A 25,940-nucleotide genomic window follows, 5' to 3' on the forward strand; every position below is an offset into this window, starting at 1 on the left:
TGAAAACGACGAGTAGCCCTATGCGAAGAGCTCGTGGAGCACACGTGTGCAGACAGGAAGTGGAGCATGCTGTGTCAAGATGGTGGCCACCAGAAGAGGGGTACGCGTGGTGGAATCACCAACTAAAACAAACCGGGAAGATTCGTCCAGTGCATCGGTGTGTACACACTTTTATATATTGCTAGGATGCCTAAGGTTATTCACCTTTAATTGCATGTATTTTGCGAAATGTACTGCTGCTTAATGTTACCAAACTTCACTTTGGCTAACAGCTAACGATAACGTAAGCTAGTGAAAAGTTTCTCTTGTCGGCGAGGCGGTAGCTTTTTACTGAAATATAACGTTATGTGGAATATATTGTCGGTGTTTATGTTTGCACAAATAAACCTGTCTGTATCCAGTGCTGTCGTGTCATATTTATCACTGGATCCTTCTGATGTCAACATCGTAGCTTGCTATAACTCTAGTGCGAACCACCACCACGTTTAACGTAGCACATTCTGATTTTCAATCTCTTTCCCCACCTTTTGTGTCTTAATGTTCCACCTTTTATGTTCTTTGTTGTCAAATTTGATACTTATCAATAGTTATATATTATAGTTCTCTTCGAGCTGTGAGGCGTTTTGTTAGGACATCTTACAACTGCATACTAATATTATGACAACGCAATGTGGAAGTAGCTGGCTCATTTACTGAAGTTTGCATATCTTTACAGGACACGGCAACATCCACTAGAAGGACTCGGAGAGTGACCGTTCAACATGAGGCTCAACCCGTCTTAGAGAGTAAAAGTGATGCCCAGAAGGCTGAAGGTGAGGTGATCAGTACTGCCACCACACAAGAAGATAAACCCACAGAGGAAGCCGTTGCATGTGTGGAAAATCAACCTGATGACATCCACGATGCTGACGTGTCCGATTCGGAGTCGTGCTGCTCAGTGGTCTCCAATGCTCAAGCGCCAAGCACCAGGTCGACCAGGAAGAGAGGTCTACTGTCCAAAAACCCCACTAGCGGCACAGAAGGAGTGTCTGAAGTGGAGTCCTGTGTGTCTGCCACTCCCCGCAGATCCACCCGGGCCCAGAAGAAAAAGGTTCCTTTTGGCTGTGATGGAGTGGAGCACTCTGAGGCGGAGTCTTGCAGCTCGGTGACCTCTCTGAGCAAACGCACACTAACTAGAAGCCAGAGGAAGACCGGGGCTCCTCAGTCGGCCTCCCACACCGAAGACACGGAACACTCAGAGCACGACTCCTATGATCTCCGCAAGTCCACGCTTCGTAAAAACACTAGGGGCCGAAGGACGAAGCCTGTCGAGCCAGTGCCCATCGACCTCGAGGATAGCGGAGACGTATCCTCCTCGTCCGTGCCCAGGAGAACGCCGGCACGCCGAGCCAAAGCCGCCCCCTCCAGTGAAGCCTGCTCCCAGCAAGTCTCTGAGGACAACGAGTCTGGACCGAGCGCAAAGAGAGCCACTCGCAGTCGAGCCAAAGATACGACGGTCAGAGGCGCATCGGACTCCGAGTCGGACTTAACCGGTTACAGTTCCCTGGGAAGCCCCTGCTCCGTGTTGGGGAGGAGCACGCCCTGCAGCAGCCGCACGGGGTCGGCTAGCAGTAACCGCGCTGTGCCGGTATCCAGGGTAACCAGGTCTCTCCGCAGCGACGCTGCTCATGCGGCTTCCCCGCTGCCGGCTGAGGGCCAGACACCAAGCCAAAGGTTCACTCCTCTCTCTGATGCCATGGAAACAGCGGAAGAGATGGAGGTGGATGGGCATGAGGTGACCGTCATAGTGACCGGTGAGGAGGGAGAAGCCTCTCTGCTGGCAGAGGTGGGTGAGGAAGACAAAACTCTCGTCACAATGGAGGAGGAAGAGGCGGATGCTAGGGGAGTCAATGTGGTTGACCCGGCAGTGCTTGACGCCACGGAGAACGCTCACACAGTTACGCCATCAGTGGTCGTAACAGAGTCGGCTTGTCCAGGTGCTGAGATAGCAGAGGAGATGAGTCCTACTGCAGAGGAACATTCTGGAAAAGCAGCCTTGAAAGGCAGCGTGACTGTGTCCGAGGAAGCTGAATCTAGTGTTGGCAGTGTAAGCATAGTGACCCCACGTGTTGATCGTGCAACTGTAACTGTATCTGAAGTAGCTGAAGCAGACTCTACTGAGGAAGTTGGTGAAGGTGACAAACTCCTGACTGCTGCAGATGAGCAGGTCCGTTGTGGCCAGACTGTCAAAGTGACTGCATCTGATTCCACAGCCGAATTGGAGAGTATCACAGTCAAAGTAACAGAGGAAATCACAGAAACTGCCACAGAGCTTGATGTCCCTTGTGAGCAAACTGTGAAAGTTACTCTATGCGATGCCTCTGAGTCGAAAGAAGAGAGGATAGATGATGCGTCAGCACAACCTGGCTCGCATTCTCAAGGTGCAGAGGAAAATGACCAGGAACCCACTGGGCCGGACACCAGCAGTCTGAAGTCTGTTAAAGTAACTGAAGTTGAGTCCGGCCAAGACGAAGAGGACCAGCCAATGGAGGTAGATGATGCCAGTGATCACGCAAAGGTCAGTGAAAGTGTCACAGATGTTCAGGTGTCAGTTGCCCAAGATGGCGACGAGCAGCCATCAGGAAGTGGGGCGTCTCAGAAGCCTGCCGCTGTAAGCTTGCTGGACAGCAGTGATGACGAGGAGGACGATGATGACGGCAGCGACATGTGTAGCCTCAACGAGGAGCCCGCTGGAGTGCATGAGGCTTCTGAAAGTGAGGAAGACGAAGGCGGCGCCACGGAGAAGACTCTCACGGTCACGGTAAAGCCCAGAGCCAAGGTCCAGACCTTCCCTGGTGACGGACTATTTGTCATTGACACTCAGCCCGGGCTTCAGTCCTCTCGGGCGTTCTACACTGTGGCGAGACCGAGTGAGGAGGAGCAGGACGAAGACGGGACGACGGGAGAGGCCCGGGGCAAAGATGAAGAAGACGAAGAGTTTGTCGACGAGGAAGAAGATGAGGAGGATGAAGATGCCAAAATCCTGTTCACATGCAAGAACCCTGCATTGTAAGTCTTTAAAGGGGTTTATAGGGTTTTCAGCGCATGCTAGAATATCATAAGAAAAACTAATTTTAACAAAAAAAACCTTGCAGACTTAACAAAAGCATCCCAGGAAATGTTATAAAACAATTGAAAAGTGTATGGTACGGCTCATTTAATGTCTTTCTCTATATTCTCAGATTGTTTTTGTCTTGATATGCCCTTTTACTTTAATGAAACGTTCCCTTTCTTTACTAACTTACAGACTGCCTCAGATTCAAAGATTTTCACCCAAATCCTTCCACTTTCTCTGTCTGACAATCTCTCATAGGAAAGAGTTATCCTGCTTTATCGATCCGGGCCTGAAAGTGAAGGAGCTCGGGGGGTTATACATCAATTTCGATGGCAGGAAATCAAAGAAAGTCTCCAGCAGCCTAAAAACACTGAAAGACCAGAAGCACCTAGATGAGGTTAATTGATTTTGATAATGATTAATGGCTTTGATGAGTCTGTTGTTTACAAGAAGTTGTTTAGAAGATGGAATAGTTTTAAACTTTATATTGTTGTCGAGTCAGGACCCACACACCTCTCAACGTCTCAGGTTGCTAAATTGCTTTTGTATTCCTTTCAGCTGATGAAGAAGAGTGTTGTTGGTCCCAGTTTTGAGAAGAAAGACTCCATACCTCCGTACAAAGAATCTCGTAATGCCACAAAGCTGAAGCGGAGGGTAAGTTTGTTAAATGTCTCCACACAACACAGCCTTCTGTTTACAGGAAACTATTGCCCACAGAAACGCACACAACTGTTGTTTGATTTGCATTTGCATCTATAGTAGATGATGTGGTAGAAAGGTATGTACAATCAGGGGCGTTGCAAGCGTGAAGGTTATGGGTGTGTGTTGCTGAAACACGATTCTATACCCCCCACTTTTTGTCACAAAAATGTAGAAATGCAGGGAGTCAACGACGTTGAAAGTGGAGGTGCGCGCCCCAAGCCACTTGTTGTTTCTGTGTAGACAGGCCCTTGGTTATACTTGACACGCAACTGCGTTCTGGTCTCAGAGCATATGCTTACATGCTTGCAGGCCTCCTCGACAAGAGGATTACTAGCCCGCAGAGCCGCAAAGTTAAATTAAAATAATATAATTTAACTTATACCTGCTGATAACGTGGGCTAGAAGCAACAATATTTAAAACAACAGACGACGTGGATTCCTGTAACTATCCATGGAAACAGCATAGCCTAATAATGGTCTTTGAATTTACATTAATAAAGCTGGTATGCAACACAATTTATTTATATTCCCTTTGGATACGTTTGCAAACATGCTTTGGGTAGACTTTGAATTTGTTTTTACAGTTCTGTCATCATTCTGTGTCTTTTACATTTACTTAATAGATATTATAGTTAGGCCTATGCATTAATAGCCCAGTGATACCTTGAAATTAAGCTGTTGTCTGTTAGGCAACTTATTGTAGCCTAACAGAGGTAACCTATATCATAGCAAATAGCCTATTGCAGTAACAGCTTTAAAAACATCCACTTGTCTCACTGGAGTGAACGCAGACCATGAGCTTGCACAAATAAATTAATTAGTGAGATGATCTGCATCTCCGTTCACCTAAAGCTATGGTTGTGCTAACCCAATTTTTTAAAAAGCTTGATACGCCTTTGCGTACAATAGTCATATTTTGGAGCTGTATGATCTAAGGGAATTGACCTTGTTGGCACCTTAATGTTGTTTTGATTTTTTTCACACATATAGAGGAATACCTTGATTGTATCTATCACGTGTGGACATATTTGTTTCTTTTTGTTTGCACATCAAAACGATAAAAAGTAGTACATTTAAATGAACGGATAGAACTTTACACCTCAGTGTCCCCAGATCCCAATATACATCCCTATTCTGGAGACTTAGAGGACCTCAAAGTCTGCGCTCTATCTAGGATGTTGTGCTATTTCTGTTATCTCTGTTATTTGATTGTTTTGTGATTGTGCTCTATGCTAAGATGGAACGTGAGAAGACCACTGGTGATGGCTGGTTCAACATGAAGGCCCCAGAAATGACTGAGGAACTGAAGAACGACCTGAAGGCCATCCAGATGCGATCCGCCATGGACCCAAAGCGCTTCTACAAGAAGAATGACCGAGAAGGCTTTTCCAAATACGTGCAGGTAGGATGGCTTTCCAGCCACACCATTTTAATATGGTTACTGAAACAGGTTTTGTGTACATAAATACTAGCAAAACATCAAGTATCAAAACAAAAATGTAACATTTTTTAAATGCTGTAAATTTATTGTTAATTAAAATGCAGTTTGTAGTCATTCATCACAAGCAATACTTAATCATGTATGTATTCAAGTATCTTTGTGATTATTGGTATGGCAAAACAGGCGTGACTTAAATAGTTATATCGTCCCCTTAGAATTATAAGGTTCTTTTATCTGACATTTTAACAACTGACAACTTAGAAAGGTGTGGTACAGTGTATCTTGTAGTTGTAGGCATTTTTAGACATAATATCTTAAGAGGTTTGTTCTGCTTATCAGTATAACTCTATGGAATTCTAAAACTGTGATGCTCAATATCTCAGAACTACTCAGATAGAACCTTTCAATTCCAATGGGACGATATTGTGTTTTGTGTAAAGTCTATCTAATTTGGCAAAATGGACTGCATTTCTCGTGTTTTACTCCTCCAAGCACTCAAAGTGCTTTACAGAGGAATGCCTCACATTCACCCATTCTCTCTCACACACACACAGCAGAGGCCACCATGCAAGGCACCAACCTGCACATTGGGAGCAGTTTCGGGTTCGGTGTATGATTACTATTGTCTGCCATTTTCAGGGGCTCATGCAAATACTCATGTTTCTCTCACAGGTTGGCACCGTGGTGGACAGTCCCCTGGACTTCTACCATTCCCGCATTCCCAAGAAAGAGAGGAAGAGGACCATTGTTGAAGAGCTACTGGCAGATGCTGAGTTCAGAAGGTACGGTACTGACCATAGACTGCTCTAAATATACAGTCTATATAGTACTGACAGCACATGTTGTACACTGATAAAGCTATTCTATTCTATATTGGAATAGAATAAAAAAACACATACTGCCTATAACATCTTTAGAGCCCTTTTAGTCCACTCAGTGCTGTAAATGAAGCACTCACACAAGCCTGAAGACTAGCCACAAACTGAGAAGTAAAATAAATATGATTCACTTTATCCTTATTGTGCATGCTAATACTCTTTTGAATTGTTTTGTTTTCAAAGCTACAACAAGAAGAAATTCCAGGAGATCATGTCTGACAAGGCTGCTCTACTGGCTGGCAAGAAACACAGGAAAAAGAAGTTCAAGTCAAAATAGGGAATAAAAACAGAGCAAAGTTAAATAAACATCTGTGGTCATTTCAGAATGTCGTTTCGTAAAGAGATTCCTTTCTTTTGTTTTCAATCATCAGGGATCCAGATGTAAATGCATGGAGACCACATACATTTTTAAAGTAGATTTGTATGTATACACAACATGAATTTGTAAATATTTTAGTTTTCAAGCATCACAAGAATTGCAGCGATGCATTTATTTTTGTCAATACTGTTCTATCAGGCTGTGCCACAACCACACATGATCAAGTGGAAAAACAACACTTGTTATACAATTAACTTAATATTCCTTTTTCAGTCACAATAAATGCAGTATTATAAGATCCATGAGTTGTTTTCATTGTTTTTATAAAACCATAAAGGGGCCTTGAAGGGGTGAATCCAGCACCTCAATATATGACATATACAAAATATGTCATTTCCATATCATAATCCCCTTCATGACGGCTTGTATCTGGATTGTATCTGTATCTTTCTCTAATTTCAAGTGTAAAAGCTACCTGGTAGGAATGATAATATAATAACATAATGCACTTTTGAAAATGGGTAGCAACTGCATACCCATCTGTGTCAGTGCGTCCTTCAACAGTGATCTTAATACGTTGATTTATGGTGCCAGGCCGTGTCCTCAGCTAGTGTCGGAGAGGTTTCTGTAGAGGTTCTTGTAGATTCGGCCCAAGCTCTCCTCGAACACGGCTCTGTGGGGTCTCCCCGTGTAGGCAGCCGCTCTGGAGCTCCAGTAATGTCCGTTGTCTAAGTGAACAGATGTTTCCGCTGCCGATACAGTGCTGCAAGACAGATGGAGGCTAGTTAAGCATTTCATACGCACATTCAAATTGGCTGCATCCCTAATCATTATGAAGGGTCGTGCGTGTTCTCGCTTTTTCCCAGTTAATACGATTTTTCAAAGTCTGTTATGCGTAGATGTAGATACTTCTGGCAACATCAGAGGGCCACTAAGCTGTAATACATCTATGCAGGTTGTTGCCACTAGGGGGCGCTTACGCACCACAGATATGCTTTCAAGCGCAGGGTGTTGAGTTCAGTCTCACACTTCTTGTTGGAAGGGCACGAGCGTGGTGGAAGGTTATCAGTGGTGGGATCTTATGTAAGTTTGGCTCTGTGAGGTGGTGTCTGTGTTGTGCTTGGCCCCTGGCTGTGTTTAGACCCATGTGGAGCGAGCGCAGAGAACACACACTGCAGACCTGTCCTGGAGACGCTGTCTGTCACGGGAGAGCGCTGGCCCACGGCAGGGAGCGCGGCCGCCGCTGTCAACATCCTCGTCTTCATCTTCATCCCCATCCTGCCAAACGTGTTCCCACAGGCACGTTGGAAGATGAATATGATTGTCAGAAAATAAATCAGCTACAATAGCTATACTGCAACTCATTTAATTTCAACATGACTTGACAATAGCGTATAGGATAGAATAACAACACGTGTAATTAATTATAGGACATGCATGCTGTTGGTTGATAAATAATCTTAACCAAATCCCCCTCCTCTCTCGTTTCCCTGTGTGGAGTGGATTACACTTTTGTGTCCTTAAGCTTTCAGGGGTTTCAGCCGCGGTGAGCCTGGCACCCTGCTGCGTTTCAATGGCACCTTCTTCTCCGTCTTTGTGCAGGCCAAGATGAGCTTATAAAACAGCAGCTTTCTGACAGCGCTACCCAGCCCGGCTACACCCACCTCCCCAAAAGACACCTGCCCCCTCCCCCCTCCCCTCTCAAGAATGGATTGCTGCAGCTTTGGAGCAATTAGTGAGGTTTTTAATTGGGGGAGGAGGGGGTATTCATTACGTTATTCAAGCAGCAGAGGATGCGAGGTGATGTTTTTTTTTCTTTCGGTACACCTGCCAGCTCTCAATCCCCTCTAACTTGACAGTGGATTTAAAATGAAAGGACAGGAGACACACACACACACACACACACAGCGATGATTCAGCGAAGGCCTACTCAGACTACAATGAGTCTGATGCAGTTCCTCGAGCCCTCATCTGTCACCTTATGAAAATGAACTTCTCAAACTGCCGTCAAACTGATATTCTCATCTTAGAGGTCTTGTCTGCGTATTGATTAGTGTGCGATGTGCAGTAGTTTCCCTGTCCTGGGAGGAAATGTCAGGCGGCAGGTAGTTAGGTACGCACAAAGGTGAGCCTGCAGCTTGTGTTTCGGCTCCTGAGGACCCTCTCCACCCGTCTGTGAATCTCTTCCCAGCGACAGGGACTTGAGGGGTCCTGCTTAAACCTGGGAAAGACAGACACACGGCCTGCATTAGCATACAGGAGCAAAACTACCATATACCTTCAATTCAAATCACTTCATCCATGTGTGATAAAACGATAAGTTACACAACATCTGCAACAGTGGTTGGTAACGGTGACGGGGGTATTTGTGTGTGAGAAATACACAGATCATGAAGTCCCCAGTTTGGCCACTAGTCGGTGCTGTGTCACCAACAATGACATGGTGTGTGAGAGGGAAGAGAAGACGGCTCTCCAAGACTGCAAACAGCATAGATGATCATATTGCACATAACTACACAAACAACAAGTCTGCAAAGATGCAGCTGCCATCTTAGCATAAACATAATCCATGCTCCGTGTCTACTCACTGTCAACTCTTCATATAGACTGTTTGACATCAGAAATCCACATCTAGTTTGTACCACTCATTTTTGCATGATCAAAAATTGGCCTAGTAATAATTTACAATGACAGACCTAAAATTAGGTTTTCATGTTGAAATTTCAAAGAAAATTTCCAGAGGAACAACAACCGCAACCACAAGCAATTCATTTTGGGAGAAAAGTTCCATGTGTTCTGTCCCACCGGGTGCTGGAGGCGCTTCAGATCATAGCTAAGGGCCAGGCGAACAGCGCATGAGTCACTGGACTGAATCTGTGGGAGACCGACTCCGCACAGTGCCCCTTCTCCTGGGCCTCCATCAAACACTTCCCCTGAACGTGCCTCTCTCCTGATTGTCCGAATCTGCAGCGGCAGCCCTAATCTCCTGCCCCCTGACTGCTGTCATGCTTTCAATCGGTAGGAGAGGCCCCTCATATTTACCACTATTTACCCCACAGTTTAAAATTGTCTATTGATTTTAATGTTCATTCCTGAGCTTCAAAGAAAGAGAGAGAAGGAAGGGGGAAAAAGTCAAGGTGTGGGGACAAATAAACAAACGCTTGCCAGTTTAGCTCACAGCTGCTCAGATCAATGACCGAGGTCTCAGAATTTATTAAATTGTGTGTCAGGGTCAAATGCATTCAATCTTGCTGGAACATAATCAATACTATTTCCTCCCTGTTTTCCCTGGGATTTCCCCCCACGTTCTTTTAAGTAATGAACAAACATGACAAGACATCAGATCCTGTGATTTGAAGGGGAGCGAGTGAATTCATCTCCGCTGTCACCGGTAATCATCCCGAGGATTTGGAGGACGCTGCCGTGTTTCATTTGGCCGCTCCTCTCCTGAGATCCATATTTTGTCAATATCGCATAAATGGGATTTCTGACGGGAAAATCTGTACGCGCCTCGCCCGGTCTGTCGATGCCGCAAATATAAATAGTTTTGTTCCAAGGATGACATATTCTGCACAGATTCAAATGTGAAATCTATTTCTTTTAGCAGGCTATTAAAAGCCCAGCTACAGACCCAGCCAATATGATTTCACTCTGACCACCTCTGCTCCGGACATGGGACACATAACCCACACAGGGATTAGTATGGCCCTCATTCTGAGGGGATCAATCTGTATGATCAATAACGACTTCTGAGGCGTAAACAAACGCCACACAGTACAAACAAATCTAAGCAAAGGTCTTTTGCAAAGGTGGCAAAGCACAGCAAAAAAAAAAAAAAAGAAGAAAATACATTTGCCCCTGAACACTTTTTTCCTGTTGTAATGCAGGTCTTGGCTGTGTTTGCTGAATTTAGTGTTTTGGGAGTGGTGTTCATTGGTGTGCTCTTTGGTAGGACTGTAATATGATTTCCAGACAGGGCGACCTCACCATCACCCCCAGCCACTCCCCACCAAATACAACATCACAAAAGTTCAACAACTCTATCACACTGCCCCAATGAAATATACGGCAATATTTTTTTTTGTAAAACACAATCATTCTAGTCAATCATTATAGTTAACATGCAAATATAGATAGCACTGTTGTAATCAGTCTTCAGCCATTTCACTCCCACTATTCTGATTATATACCTGTAAGTGCCTACAACCAAATCAAAACCATTAGGATATCCTTTCCCAACCTCACTCTCGGTTGTGTGATTATTGTTTAAATATATCGCCTTGCTTACAGCATTGCACTACATTGAACTGAAAACCCTGTATTATGATACAAGTCCAATCACCAGAGTCTTGCCAATTCACAGCCCTATTAATCTATGTGAGGCAGCAGAAGGTCGGTACCTCTCTTTCAGCGAGGAGTGGCTGAGCCCTGGGCTCTGTGCTGCCCTGTGGCTGCTGGTCAGTAGTGGGGTGGAGTGGGCAGCCGGAGGTCTCCGGTGGACGGGGCTGCAGCTGGGTCTCTGCCTGGGAGGCCCGACTGGGGAAGGGGCGGATTTGAGAGAGCTTGCCTGCAAGCAGACACAGAGGTGTGGAAACTCTACTAATTCATTCAATGATTAAAATAATGAAAACTCAAAACGATCACGCTCAAATCAAATATTATGTTCATTCTTGCAAGTCTGTTTCAAGATGTGTGTGTGTGTGTGTGTATGTGTGTGTATGTGTGTTAGTGATGACGTACCGATACTTTAGCTGGACTTGACCTTCTACTGGAGAGGTGTGAGGCATCTGAGGAGAAAAACATTCCAGAACAATCACAGCTGCTACTGTAACCTTAGAAACCTAATGGCATAAAGCATCCCCTTCATTTTCTATAAGGCAAAATATAGAAGTCCGTTTTCTTTTCTTTTTTGTGTTCTGATTATATTAACACTTGCTTACAAGTAATGGGTGTTGCCATTAGTTTGTTATGTGTTATCATCAGATGGTTGTTAACCTCAGCTTCAAACGGTGTGCTAGTACTTACAATGCTCTGGCCTACCTGCAGCGGAGTGAGTAGACCTATCGAGGATGGACCTCCAGGTGGACAAGGAGAGGGACGGTGAACACGACGAGGTCTCAAGCACTGAAGTACTCAGACTGCGGGGAACCTTCAAACATGAAGACAATCAGCAGCCGCTCCTCAAAGATAAATACTTCCCCTTCTCTTCTGTTAGCTGGACAAGCCATTCTGATGCGGGTGTCATTGCCTCCTCTGCCCTGCACCCCATGTTAATTGCCTTGAGGGGGAGGTTAAATTGCAAGAGGAGGTTTGGGCACAGCTATGGCTCATAGCGCAACTCCACTCAGGTGGGCCTGCTGGTCGTCCACCCAACTTCAATTAAAACTGCAGCCACTTCAATTAAACAGCAATATTATCACACTCGCTAATGAAACGAGCTATTTGCTTTTACATAAGTAAGTATGCGAACTTAAAACAAACACCGCTAATGCATTCAGTGGGCTAATCTTCCTCTGTGGGGAACTATTTGTTAATCATGGTTTGACTCTTAATTACCTAGGTTAATTGTAGCCTCCGGATTTACTTGAGAGAGAGAGAAAAAGAGAGAAAGAGAGAGAAAAAGAAGAGAGAGAGAGAAAGCAAACCACGGCTCGTGTTTCTGAAAGGGCGAACATACAAGGAAATGCCATGGCGATACCACAGGCAAGCCCACGTCTTGCCTTTCATAACATGACAGCTTTGATATTTACACCGTGGGACTTGATGTTGTTTTATTGAACACTCCGACAGAAACAAGACCGTTGACTTTAAAGCAGCTAAGAGCCTCGACGGGTGATCCGCATTTCTCACCAGGCGAAGCACTTTAGGGGAGAAATATATCTTAATCAACACATAATCCAAAATGTGAAAGGAAAAAAAAAAAAACATGAAAAGCAAATAATGCTCTTAAACCAATTCAAGCATGTACTTAATAAAAAAAAAGGCTGCTTTTAAAAACGCACTAATCTGATTTAAAGTTTGACTATTTAGTCTAAGCTGACAAAAACACACAAAAAAAGTAACATCTAACCCATTCGGAGCCCTGGTAGGAATAAACAGAGATTATTGAAGTCGGCCACCTGTGGTTCCGCGCGACTCACCACGAAGGGGGGCTGTCGACACGTCTCCTTCCTGAAGGCGTGCGGCCCCAGCTGGAGGTGGCCAAGGCGCTGCCTGGCATCCTCCGACAGCTGGCACATCCTTCGGTGGGTGTAGGGCGAGAGCGCACGGGTCATCGAGGCGACGGTGGGTCTGTCATAGCCGCTGGATGCCGGCGCGCCTGCGCTGCCCGGCCCTGTCAGGTTTAGCAGGGCAGGTTTAGCAGGGGATTTGCTGGAATTCTGAAACACACACACACACACACACACGCGACAAGTTAGAGCACAAAACTCCACACTATGAGGCAGCTGCTGGATGTAGAGCCAGACCTGCTTCTATTCTGTTCCAGAACCGCCTGCTATCTGAGAGCTTGCAGCCCTGTTTGCATTATCTCTCCATGTATTATATTACTTCACACATATGGCATTAAAGCCCTGTCTCTTAATTGTGCTTCACCCTGAATAAAAGTTGAATGACCAGAGCTGCATCCACGAACGAACGGAAAGAAATCTGGCCTTAAAGAAAAACAACCACAGCATGAAGACAAGAGGTCACCAATCTCTTCTAGGCAGCAAAATGGCTTCAATAATTCTAATATGTGCTAACATGATTGTGCGACGCAATAACAGTGCTCCTGCAGGCGATGCCGGGGTAAATAAGTTTTTAAAAATGTTAATTGCATTTGATGGCCAGTTTCAGACTAATACGGTAATGACATTACATGGATGTAAAAACAAAGATCATTTAAATGCTAATTGGAACAGCCTGGCATATTAACTCATTTTGAAGAGTGGAATAGATAAATCCTGATGGTGAATGTTATTTGAAGGGAACAGTTTAAATGAAATTAAACTAAGGAGGGTTTCTCTTTTATATTCTCCTCCTCCTTTATTCTTCCTCTCAATCTCCTTTTTATCCTTCTCCCTCTCTCTCCCCCTTCCCCTCTCTCTCTCTCTCTCTCTCTCTCTCTCTCTCTCTCTCTCTCTCTCTCTCTCTCTCTCTCTCTCTCTCTCTCTCTCTCTCTCTCTCTCTCTCTCTCTCTCTCTCTCACACACACACACTCTCTCTCTGTTTTAGTCAGAACACAAAGGAGCCTTTTCCAGCCATGAGTCTTGCTTGTCTGATGTGATTAGTAGGTCTGCTGGTATTGGTGACTGGTGATAAAGCGGGGTGTCCTTGAGACAACAAAGCCTGCGCTACAAGTAGCTTATTAAACCAGAAACACGAGCTGCTCAAATGCATGCAAATCACGCCGAGACGGCCCATTTACAAAGCGCACCGTGTCAAGTCCAAACCAGAAGACTTTACAAAGAGGGACATGCACATAAATACTGACGGAATCGGGATGACAACAGTGAGACCAGACTAGACAGCAAAACGAGAAACTCAATAGAGGAGGAAGAGGATGTGAGTGAACGCGGCCGTGGAGACCATCTTAAGAAGGATGTGCTTTCGTCAAAAATCCTTGATTACTAGCTCCGCTTTAACCCTCTCTGCTTTCGTGCTTTCAAAGCGACAAAGTTGATGGGATTTGTTTACTTCTCGATGTCTAGCTAACTAAAGGAGATGTGAATCACTGATATAAGAATGCTTCAGTATCTTATCTTATCTATTAGAATTACCACACATCAGGACAATTAACGTTACGTTTCAATTTTCAATGTTGCGTGGTGTCCATGCAATGCATTTGAATGATTGAGTTTTCTCTTAAGTTTCAAAAGTGACTCGGCCTAAAAGTAACATGGCAAAGATGGCCATACACAAGAATTCAAGTTTTATAGCTAATATTCTCCAACAGGAATAACAAACTAACCAAATTAAATGCCTTTCTCCCTCTCTCTCTTTCCCTCTTTATTACACACACACACACACACACGCACACACTCACACTCTGTGGAAACATACAGAATTCAAAATTAGAGATGCACCGATATGGAATTTTAGGGCCGATAACGATAACTGATATTTATTGGTTTGTTGTGGCCAATACCGATACGATAACCGATAATATTACTCTTGAAAACAAATTGTGAAAAGTGATTTGGGGAAAGCATTTAATAAGGATAATTTTATTGCAGTAATTTTACCTACCACCAAATGATGGACAGAACTCATAATAGTCCTCAATAGTTCAGCAGTCAACATAACAGTAGCCTAGCCCTACAGTATGTGTGGCTCCTTTAAGTGAACCTGACGTCAGTGAATTGCGAGTGAGCGGCTAGAGAGTATGAATCGTTTTCATTTAGGACTAAACACTCATAGCTCAGTTGGAAATAAGCTACAGTATAGCGACCAAATCAGAGTTTGTGAGGGAAACTTAGGTTTAGTTTCAACTGCGGGTAACTGAATAAAGCTGCAACTTCTCAGACTGTATCTTATGTCCGTCTACTCTGTTGCGCACAACCTGCTGCAGCAGAAATGAAAGGGGTTATAGCCCCGAAGGTTTTAATAACTTATTATGATGACCTGTCTGGAACTGAAGCAGGAATGGTTGGCATATTTCTAGGTAATAATACAAAACCCAAGCTAAAGTAATGCAAATATAATACTAAAACACAACTTAGAACTAGGCCTACTTATGTACTAGTCCCACTAACGAGTTTGTTTATTTGTTTCCCCGACCAGCGCGGTAAAGTGCAAACACATCAGCACAAGACGACTCTAGATAGGGCTGAGCTCCGCTCTGGTAAGGTTAAATGGCGGATCATTCACGAGAGGATTTTGAGATGCACAGATTCCCAAATGAACTCATATCCACAGATTTTGTTAGAGCGGTGAAATACATTCACACCGCTGACATTAAATTGAGGAAAAAGTATAGCCAACCAAGCTCAAGTAGCTCAGTGTAGTCAGACGGACCTTACGTAGGCTTAAATTAGGACTTTAAAAAATATCGGTGCAAATTATCGGCCAGAATTCTGTTATTATATATTATATAATATTTTCATTTTTTCACTTATCGGCCAATAATATATCGGCCGCCGATATATCGTGCAACCCTATTCAAAATAGCTCCTAGGCTAGTCAAACCTAGACTGTGCATCAGTCTTGGTTTGACTATACTTTCAGGTTTGAGGCTCCAATATCCAATAACTGTCTAGAGCTACAAACAGAAACCCCAATCTAGTCCTCTAATGATGCACATCTCGTTGGCCAGTCTTCCTGTCGGGGCAGGCAGGCAGTCTTGCCAACAATCTCCATTAAAAACAAATGGTCCTGACAAGACAACCAGGACAATGAGTCTCCATTTCACCACACTGAGCGAGCCTACAGTTTGGAGCAATGTCACAGTCCTCTCGGGCTTGTGCTGAGCCTTTTAAATTCCCCAGAAAATGGCATCTTAACAGGCTGTCATGCCGCTTGTCATGTTTCCTTTGGGAACAACCAAGCCATCAGGCAAGAAATTATTTCCACAAAAACCGAGAGCGGCCTTTACTGAACAAATTGTCTGATCTATTCTCCAAGTCAGAACTGTTTTGTTTGAAAAGTAAAGGGGGAAATTGTACAGATCTCCGATGTTCAAAATGGCTACTGAATTAGAAAGACATCTGACAAAAACAATGTGTTTCTCTTATGCACACTCTTGATGGTTCTTGATGCACACAGGACAAACAGAAGCAGGATAACTCACTGCTGATACAACATATCAAGAGATAATCTGGTGCTATAAAATTGCCTTCTGGAATGCATGTCTTTAGACCGCAGGGATGCCCATGACATAAAGGAACACAATGTAGAAGGTGATTACATTGACTGACAGATCCATTCTTTGGAGGAAAAGGAAACAAATTCTTTGTTGGTTTCCCCATGGTCACTTTGACAGAGATGGTTTTGTTATCAGCAAAACCATCCTCTTTGGTCTACTTTACATGCGAGAGAGAAAGACAGAGAGGGGGAGTGTAATAGTGTTATATTTTAATATGTGTACCCGTTTGCCACTGATATATCAAAATAATGTATTGTGTTTTTGTGAATTATTTTTTGTAACTTGTTACTGAGATTAAACTGGTAAATGACCAAAAACACCTAAGTCATTTGATTCCCTGGAGGCTTGCAAACTGATCAAAAATATTAATTTGTGTCAAATCTTCCAATGTTAAAAAATGTATTCACTAGAAGACGTGAATTAACTCTCAATACACATAAGATACTATACAAAGAGGTTGATGGAAACAAGATTATTCACAATTTCTTTTATGTGTTTCCATATACATAGACCTCTGAAGTTCACCTACAAAAAGGACCCAAACGCTGCCATCTTTACCCATATAAAGAGGTCAGAGTACCATCTTTGCCCATATAGGTAGATTCGGATCACATTATATGGGCAAAGATGGCAGCTTTGGGTCATGTTGGTAGGGAACTTCAGAGGTTTATTGCCCTGGCAACCTTGACCTGGGAAGAATGGCTATATTTAAATCACAGAAACTTGGCGGCCGGAAACACACACAGCCTTGCAATATCTTTCGCAAATTTTCATGAATGCACTTCAAATCTGTTGAGTAGTTGAATGAAAACCCAGCTAGTGTGCGGCCCAAATCTCTACCTTGTTGCGTGGTCAATGGTCTTGTCTGGTTATCATGCATTTGCTATTGATGACACCTGTTCAGGGAGCAGACAGCGTACTGATGACAAAGAGACGTCAGACATACCGCCAGAGGACACACAGATGTCAGACATACCGAGGATGCAGCAGGCCGCCGATCTCTCGCCTCACATTCCTCTATGGTGGTGGTGGTGGAGAATTCCACTTTGGGTGAGATTCCCTGTGGAGTGCAAAGAAAGCCACTTTCAGAGAAAGAAGATAAATAAATAAACAAACAAATAAAAGAAGAGGGAGAGAGCAGATAACGTGTCCAGTGGATCAATGTGCCAAAACCGTCTTGTCCTTCAGGAAATGTATCAAAACAGAGTAAGCTTTTAAGATAAACCACAGATATGACCAGGCCTGACTTAGACAAAGACCCACGGGGAAGGTGATGGATTTCTTCATCAGGAGCTCTCTCTGTGGACAAGGGGATTTGGACAGGACGCACGGTCCAGGGTAGAGGAAGTCACGGGTGTTCTCCTCAAGAGTAGCCCAGATTTCCCCCTCTGCAGACAAACCCAATCACAGTTATATCACCTAGCCCCATCAGAAGGGCTTCACATCAGTGTTCTAAGAATAACTGCTATGTTCCAAATAAACGTCCACAACAATGAAAAACTGAACATGTTGTACAATACTGAATGGCCTGGGTAGAGGCAACAGAATAACACACCTGGTGGTACCAGCTGAATTAGCTCAAAGAATGTTGTATCACCTAGAGAAGAAAAACCTGTGAGCTTTGTGACAACATGGAGTCGCTCATAATTAAGAAACCAAAAAGAGTCAACTAGAGATTACTTACATTCTAGGAGGTCAGCAATGCCACTCAGGTCAACTACATGGGAGAAAGACTAGCGAGGAGACAGAGGAGCGACAAACAAGTAAAGCTACGTGCTACATCAGAACTAGGTATATTTCAGAAGGGGAAGTCCTTACCCTGGAGGGGTAGGTTTGTGGTGTTGGTGAGGAGGACATACCTTGGTAAATACCATTTTTTTGTGGAACAAAAGAGGAAAGACAGCAGGAACGCAATGGGTCTTCTGAAACTGGTCCATGATGCGCACACTGAGGTATATGTCTTCCTGAGAGGGCAACATTACCCCAGGGCACGTGATCTGGGTAAATGTAAACAAAGCAAAGCAGTCTAATACAGAGCTGGAGGGCACAAACAAACAGCAACTGTAATCACCAGCACATTTGCACATTAGGGAGCCTTTGGCTGTGAATAAGTGTCGTGTGATATTTTTATGTCAACAGTGTATGGATGAAAGCTCAATCACTCAACATTCGTTCATTGGTGCTAATATCCAGTATTCCACGTCAGTAACGTTATGGAGACTGGATGGAAAATTGACCATACAATCAATGTCAAATAGCCTATGCAATGGCACAGGAGCTACCTGTTGCAACCTATAAACTGTTTCGTGAAACTCAACTCAATGCCAACCAGGCTGCAAAAACAAACAAACAAACAAACAAACAAAAAACACCCAGGTTTTTAACCAGTGACGCACCCATTTACGCTACATCAGGAGTCTCAAACTCAAATGAGCTGGGGGCCACTTCTGCCAACGTCATCTGATTGGAGGGCCACGTCAGTGTTCAAGAATAATAAAAAAAAAAAGAACGGCTATTTCTGAAAATGCAATGCCCCCCCCCCCCCCCCAAATACTGTAACACAACTGCAAACAGAAAGTGCAAGTCTTTATCTCTTTTCGACACCTGTGCTAGCAACCTTAGCTTATAATGCTAAAATACATATTAATACAAATTATAAAAACAAAAAAGCATAAAAACAGGTATGTGTGTGTTTCACACCAAACAAAAATATTTTCCTCTCATAACTTATTTAAACCTGCCAAAATTAGGCACCAGGGTTAAGAAAACAACACCATTGGATTTTTATATCACAATTTCAAAAGGCTATGGTTTGAAATTGGTCAGAGATAAAGTCCTACTGTAAATGTAAAAATCTTTGAGTATAAACAAAAATTTATGAAGGGGGTAAATTTACCCAACTAATTTGCCACTGGATGGCAGGCACCTCAAATTATGCACCTAAGTAAATATTGGTTGTTGAACATATTTGAGCAGGTTTACTTTCTTTTTTGTAATATTACCCACATAACAAATTAACAGGAAAACAGTAGGCCTAAGATGTAAACCAACAATAGTAAACTATTACAGTACTATCACCACAAACCATTATTATAGGCCTACAATAAAGTAGGCTAGTCTGGTCAAATCAGTTCCTATCTTGTAGTGACTTGTAGTTCTTCAGAGCCCTATTTTTACTACCCCTACTGTCTGTACCACGTCCATTACGGACACTATCATCACGATTAGCACTGCCACCTCCAGCTATGTATGCTTAGTGGACACCGTCGTAGGCCTATAGGCTACACGCAAAGACGCACCTCCTTTCACAGACGCACCGTGACTATCACTGTCGATCATATACTCTCCAAAAGGCAGATATTCTTCAGAGTCTGAATAGGTGAATAACATAGCCTACCCAAGACTTCATCATACGTGAACATTTTTTTCAACATTTGGTGTAAGCCTATTTCTGCTTCAATGTGTGCAAAACTATATGGCCTGCATCGCTTCCGCGTCATTACAAACTAATGCACGTCTTCGTGTTTCTCGGCTTCTCGCGTGTATTCCAGTATTTCCTGAAAACTTTGTGCAGCGAATTTGGGCTTGAATCGAAGCTCTGGATGTCTAGCAACTAGTGGAGGAGAGTAAAAATGAGATTTGCCACCGTACTTAGATCTATCGTATTTTAGTCAGTGCCGTTGTTTGTCGCTATTAAAATTACCCTCAAGGGCCGAATTAGATTATTATTTTGACATTAGGTCGCGGGTCGGAATTGGGCCGCAAGTGGCCCGCGGACCGGGAGTTTAAGACCGCTGCGCTACATGATGTTAAATAACGGTAGATGCTCGGAAATCAATTAGCTAACATGCTAGCTTGTGGCAGCTAACTGTTACAATGTTAAGTTACATTATGGTGGGTGGCGCTACTTAGCAGAAGTTGTGCATACTGCTCTAACTAAACACTGCAACAAGTTATCATTTCCCAGCATGATCTAGGACAAAAGTAAACCACAGGTGGTCAAGCCTTGGGGCTACTTGTTCAACGTTAACGTTACATTAGGCTAACGTTAACGTACATCCGCTCTATCTATCTGTACTTAGCATCTATAAATCTCTACTCGCAAGATAATATTAACGTTACAGCCATGAAGCTCTCGGCAATGACCAAGTTCTATAATCAATTTTCAGAATTCTTAACACACAGGTTTTTTACTTACAGCCTGAATCTCGAGTTCTACTGTGCATTTCAATCTTTTTTGAGGCATCCCGAATGCCGACTGTTTATTTGGCTACTTTAGGTGGAGTCACTCCACCCACGTTTCAAACTTCGTTGCCATAGTTGCAGCAGACGCTTACCGATGCATACCAGAGCCATATAACCTTTATACGGCTCTGACGCATACCATGTGATCACCTCTGCCTCCTCCTACACAAGTAAGCTGTCAATGATAGCCTTTGTGTATTTGTAAACAGAAAGCCAGTAGGCTAAAACTGAAAGCTATACACACACAATTGCAAGTCTGATCACGGTATGTTGTAATAATCCCACTCTCCTTAAATGCTGAGATGAGAAAAGTTTACCTCCTGCTATGTAGGCTATAACTACATGCCTTATGGGAGGCTCTGAAATAGCATTTTGTAGTGAAATTAAGTAGCCTCGTAGGAAAGTGAGATGGTTTTAGCTTGTGGGAGGCTGATGCATAACTAATAGAAAATGGACGCAAAAGAGATGACAGTGTTGAGGAAGAAAATAATTAACAATTTACACTGTCTCTGGGCATACATAGCTGCATGCATATAATTAGGATGAAGCCTAATGCATCTGATCCAGTGAAGCAAGGAAGAGGAGAATAATGGGTCGTCATACCAGTTGAAATGACAGCACAGTGGGGAAGTGAGGCTTTCTGTGGCGAGAGGAGTTGTTTTGTATGAATAGGTTACCTGAGTGTAGCGAGAGAGAGACAGGGAGGGAGGCGTAGAAAACATCACATATAGGCCTAACTGTGTGTGTGTGTGAGAGAGAGAGGGAGAGAGAAAAAAGAGGGAGGATGAAAGAGATAGAAAGCATCCCTGACATAAGTATCTAGTAAAATAATCTTTAGATGGATGCTTTTCTTCAGTCCCATTAGCTTACTCCATCTTCTTGTCTCCCATGTAAAACTCTGGAGTCATTTGTTTATGCGGTTCCTGACTGATTGCTTCACTTATTCCAAATGACTGGCCTGAAAAATACACGTTGTTCTTCATGCCATCTTGACTGATAGCCTGGACCATTTCAGTCTCGGCCCATTGTGCCAGGACTCTTTCTGTCGTGCAAGTGACATGCTTTTAAGTAGCTATGCACTAGCAAGTCTTCTGAAGTGTGATCAAGGTATGTTGGCTGGTGTTTTACCCATTGAGTCATTAATGAAATTTTCTGTTTGTAGGCCTACAGAAAATGTCAAATTTTCATCATAAAATTAATTTGTTGTGTCTACATTCACACACGCACAAATAATTTTATAGTGATTCATGTTTCAAGATGGTGTTTATTTTTGCAGCAAACAAAATCCAATCCAAACTTCCAAAATAATCTTCCAGTGCATGTGTATAACTCAAACATGAAATATCTCTGGCAGAAGACAAAAAATGAACATACAAAAATAACACCAATGGTCATGCAACAGTAAACACACCAGAAAGAGATTAAAGGCAAGAAGCTGAGTTAAAGCACACTGTGTTCTTCATTCCAGCTAAGATACAAAGGCCACCAGAGCAACCAAAATGAAAAAAAAAAAAAAAACATCTTTATTTGGGCTTTGCTGTCCCACTATCTCTTGTATAATGATCCTGTTAGCAGACAGTTGATAGTGCAATCAAGATATTACATGCACAATAAATCACAAGTTCTGCATTTCTCTTCAGAGTTCCATAAGTAGGCTATTATGTGGAGTATCAGTCATTTTTTGTATATGCCTTATTGCCTTGAAGATGGCCAATTGTCCATTTTCTTTGTGCAAGCCATCTATGAAGGAAGAACATTTATTCTGCTCTGGTTGGCTGGTTGGCCGAGCTACACACTAAAGCCCTGAGTTTAACAGTCTCCTCTCACTCCATGGAGCTTCCTCTCGCCGTCTTGGTTCTTTCCATTGCTATTATTGTTCCCATGGCGACCACTTGGCAATACGTTCAGGCTGTAGGATGAGAATAGTAAAAAGTTGATATTGATTTACGGACATACGCAAATGGCAAGGCCATATAGGCTAATGTAATGTAGACAAGTGTAATGTATAGTGGAATCTGGAGTCAAACAGAACACCTGTTGATGTGACTTCCTGGTTTGTTGTCATCCAGGAGGTTGTTCAGTCTGTAGTAATCCAAAAAGGTACGGGCAACATTTCTGCCGAGTTTCATGTCTGGGGAGAGCTTGTTAAGGTGGCCTATAATCCACACAGTTTAATTAAATTTTAAATGTCAAATGAACTCTGTCTATAATGATCTTTAAAATGGATAAACTTTTATAGACTGACACAATGACCAAAGTGTAATTTAGCTATCAATGTTGACTGAGCAAAGAAACCAGAAATGTTACAGTCTACAGGCTGTCTCCATTTTCAAATATTAGGCTATGTATGAACAGTGGAGCATAAAAAACATTATTAAAGCAAACATTCAAAATCTTCACAAAAAGGGCTCACACACATTTTTTTTCTTCTGTTATTTGAACGTCATTTTCAGTGTTCTGTAGCATTTCAAATCATAGGTGGAAATCTCTGACATTTCAAATTATAAAGAGCCCCATGCCCCTCTGTGTTTGCGTGTGACCAAAGCTCAGTTTGCTTAGCCATCACCTGCCCATATATCTCACACCGGGAATCTCAGCGATGGTATCAACACCAAACCCCACAGTGCCTCTAAATCTCTGCTGCAGACTTTCCACTATTAATTGAGGCAAAAAATAAATAAATAAACGTCTCTCTTGCAGAACTGATACCACCATTTGCAGTAAATAACTGGCCATTACCCAACAGCGAGAAGCACAGGGATAAATAACCAGGGCACAAGAGAAAGCGCTTTGCACACGATCGATGGTAAATCACAACTTGTCTGGCTGGGTCAGCCAAAAAAATTCACAAAGGTGAAGAAGTGTCTCTCGGCACTTCCAGGGTTTATTCAAATTCATACGAATCTCTGTGAAACATCCCTCTTCCCGGCCATCGCATTATGAGGCCAACCAATAAATTCTGGCCCTCCATCATTTGGCGATGTTGTTAGGTGCGGCGTCGCTGTGAAGATAACAGCCTGCGATGTGCAGGACTGTGCGTCGCCTCATTGAAATGGGAAGACGACAATGCCCAAGGCAGGGGATGATTATCTGTGCCTCGCCTGCTGAGAGCAAAAAAAATCTACATTACGAGAAACACTAGCGTGGAAAGGTCTCTTCATGAATCACTTTTATTAATCGGGCCGAAGAGCGACAACAAGCCTAACCGCGGCAGATAATGCATATTCCTGCAGAGAAGGCCGTGGCGGCTTATTTTCCAGTGATGGTGTTTCGCAGTCTGCCCTGTGCAGGAGAGGTGTGATGAATCGACACAGAGATTTAATCCTTCACCTTTGCCTGTCACCTCATTTTTGATGTTCAGATATGACCTGTCGGACTGTCAGCACTCGATGATTGAAGGAAGAACCCCGAGAAGAAATACAAGGTAGAAAGCGATTCTGTCGTTTATTATATTTATTTTTCCAATTTCTCCCGACGGTCAAAATTACGCTGGGAACATAAATCCCGGGCCTATAGATGGAATTCCATTATCCCAAACAGTTAACCCATAAACAATCCATCCTTAGTATGAATGGAGAGTGTGCTGAGGGTCTGTGTCTGTTGGTCATACCATGCATATACCATTCCACCACCAAACACAGCACAAGACCTACAGTATTCACCATGTTGGCCCTGACAAGAGGTCAAAGGTATTTGTTTTCACTGAACATTTCTATACTTAATTGAGCTTGTCCGCACTGGGCAGCCTTTGAGGAATGGGGTATTTGTTACAGAGAAAATGAATGCTGTTTAAATTTAGTGCCAACTCTGCCCACCGGTGACTTTCTGTTGTCTCCGCCAAACTGTTGGCAAAGTTAAAGTAGGTGTGAAAGAAAAAGCAGGCCGTAATTAAGTTGCGCGTCTGGAACGTTTGACAGGAGAGCCTTGATGAGGGCTGATTAACAGTTGGCTCCGCGTGCCAGCCCCTTCTCCCCCTACTTCCCTCCCAACCTTCCCTCCCAACCTCCTTACACCCTGTGCCCGCTCCGGTTCAGTCACCTTAGCCTGGTAATGTGGTGCCACCCTAGGCTTCCATCCGTCACCCAGCGGGCTGATGGCTTGTCTCTCCACGGCGCCTGCTCCGGCGGTATTTACACCCCATCTGTTTGGGGCTGCAACCTCTGCCTCCTTCCTATTTTTAGTGTGGCCCGAAGACAAACAACAGCGTCGGGTGCCAGACCTGAGTGAGACGTAATGAAAAAAGCGTGCTGCTACCGTGCAACGTGGCATGAAGAATGACCCTTGTTTTTTTGGTTATGGATTTTTCATCATTACATATTTCACGGCAATAATTCTCTGAGGCATTCCTCAAAATCCGTGTCAGGGAGAGCTTTAAATTTTAAACACATGTGAATGGAGGCAGTGCGTTGGATGATTTAAGCCTCACCATGGCTGGTATCCCTTGTATCCTTGGCATTGCAGCACTGACCTCAGGCAAAAGTTTTGCTATTTTCCCCTTGATGGGCAGAAAGTGCGGCGGCGTGCGTTTTCTGCGAGCTCTAAGCAAATGACAGAAATAGCGCGGGGGCCTGCGGTGTGCAGATGGCCTCTCAGCTTGTGATGTCACATTCCACATCTATTACAGGAAGCGCGTGATGGACGGCCAGTGTGGCGAGGAGAAGACTTCATCTGCATCGCAGCTGCACGCGGGGCCTCTCCAGCGCTCTGATTGGCTGCTGGCATGAGGCCAAGAGCGATGGAAGCCACCCCAGACTGGGACGGGAATCTGCTGGAGGATGGAGAGGCCTGCCAAAAAGTGCGGCGTCTGAGGCGCCGCGGAGAACGGAAATTTTCCAAAACAGCGGCCGGCTCCCCTGCCAGAGAAAGGCGGGGAGGTGAGAGGTGTTGCGTAATCATGGGGCGTTGAGGGAAGCCTAACCTTCAAACCACCCTGCAGTACCTCCGTCACTCGGAACGAGTGAACTGAATCACCTCCCCTCAACAAAACAAAACAAAACAACAAAACAAAACCACCACCAATTAGGGCTAGCACGTATAGGGTGTCTCGAACACTTGCAGAATTTTCAGTGAAAGTGAAAAATCAAAGGGAAGTAAATTCTCTACTGATCCATTATTACAGATTGTATTGCCACAAAATCAAAACAATAGGTTTCCTTTTGGCTAAAAGAGACTTTATACAAAAGCAACTATTTATACACAAAGAAGTATTTAAGATGAACTGTCTGTGACCAGTTTAAAAAACTAGATTCCTCCAAAAATCGCCAAAGGCACGTAGGCAGGCTTGAGTGCTGCTCTCCGCAGAGAGCTACGTGCTGAGGAGTCGACAGACCCTTCCTCTGGCAGCGCCACCCTAAGAAAGGAGATTAATTAACGGCAGAGCAACTCATTAGAAGTTAGTTTGATCTCTCCTGCCATGG

General features: G+C 43.7%; 3 protein-coding genes across 6 annotated transcripts in view; 1 reads left to right on the top strand and 2 right to left on the bottom strand.

Moving 5' to 3' along the window:
- The first annotated feature begins 2 nt into the window (after nt 1-2).
- On the top strand, nt 3-6,734 carry dnttip2 (deoxynucleotidyltransferase, terminal, interacting protein 2). The gene is made up of 7 exons (XM_042057505.1): nt 3-157; nt 716-3,048; nt 3,353-3,491; nt 3,653-3,748; nt 5,034-5,198; nt 5,910-6,019; nt 6,299-6,734. The coding sequence occupies exons 1-7, from the start codon at nt 80-82 to the stop codon at nt 6,390-6,392; spliced, it is 3,015 nt and encodes a 1,004-aa protein (XP_041913439.1). The 5' UTR covers nt 3-79; the 3' UTR covers nt 6,393-6,734.
- On the bottom strand, nt 5,190-20,634 carry spata6 (spermatogenesis associated 6). 3 transcript variants are annotated; one of them, XM_042057514.1, is made up of 13 exons: nt 20,477-20,634; nt 18,138-18,275; nt 17,963-18,011; nt 17,834-17,875; nt 17,542-17,666; nt 17,255-17,338; nt 12,575-12,814; nt 11,475-11,583; nt 11,175-11,221; nt 10,835-11,001; nt 8,556-8,655; nt 7,615-7,712; nt 5,190-7,197 (listed from the first exon to the last, which is right to left on the bottom strand). In XM_042057514.1, exons 1-13 carry the CDS (start codon nt 20,522-20,524, stop codon nt 7,038-7,040), a joined length of 1,407 nt encoding a protein of 468 aa, XP_041913448.1. In that variant the 5' UTR covers nt 20,525-20,634; the 3' UTR covers nt 5,190-7,037. The 3 variants fall into 3 exon arrangements, 2 of the variants coding, with proteins under 2 accessions (XP_041913448.1, XP_041913449.1); XR_006021186.1 differs by having other exon boundaries at nt 7,160-7,197; nt 8,413-8,655; XM_042057515.1 differs by lacking the exons at nt 7,615-7,712; nt 8,556-8,655.
- A 1,133-nt stretch (nt 20,635-21,767) lies between these two features.
- The window catches only part of agbl4 (AGBL carboxypeptidase 4), a 322,319-nt gene continuing 318,146 nt past the window's right edge, over nt 21,768-25,940 (bottom strand). For both annotated transcript variants that reach the window (XM_042057513.1, XM_042057512.1), the window contains exons 12-13: nt 22,558-22,654; nt 21,768-22,432 (exon numbers count right to left, since the gene is read on the bottom strand). In XM_042057513.1, coding sequence (XP_041913447.1) covers nt 22,333-22,432; nt 22,558-22,654 — 197 coding nt within the window. In that variant the 3' untranslated portion in view covers nt 21,768-22,332. The remainder of the gene's footprint in view (nt 22,433-22,557; nt 22,655-25,940) is intronic.

The sequence above is a fragment of the Alosa sapidissima genome, chromosome 12 (genome assembly GCF_018492685.1).
Source record: "Alosa sapidissima isolate fAloSap1 chromosome 12, fAloSap1.pri, whole genome shotgun sequence".
NCBI lineage: Eukaryota > Metazoa > Chordata > Actinopteri > Clupeiformes > Clupeidae > Alosa > Alosa sapidissima.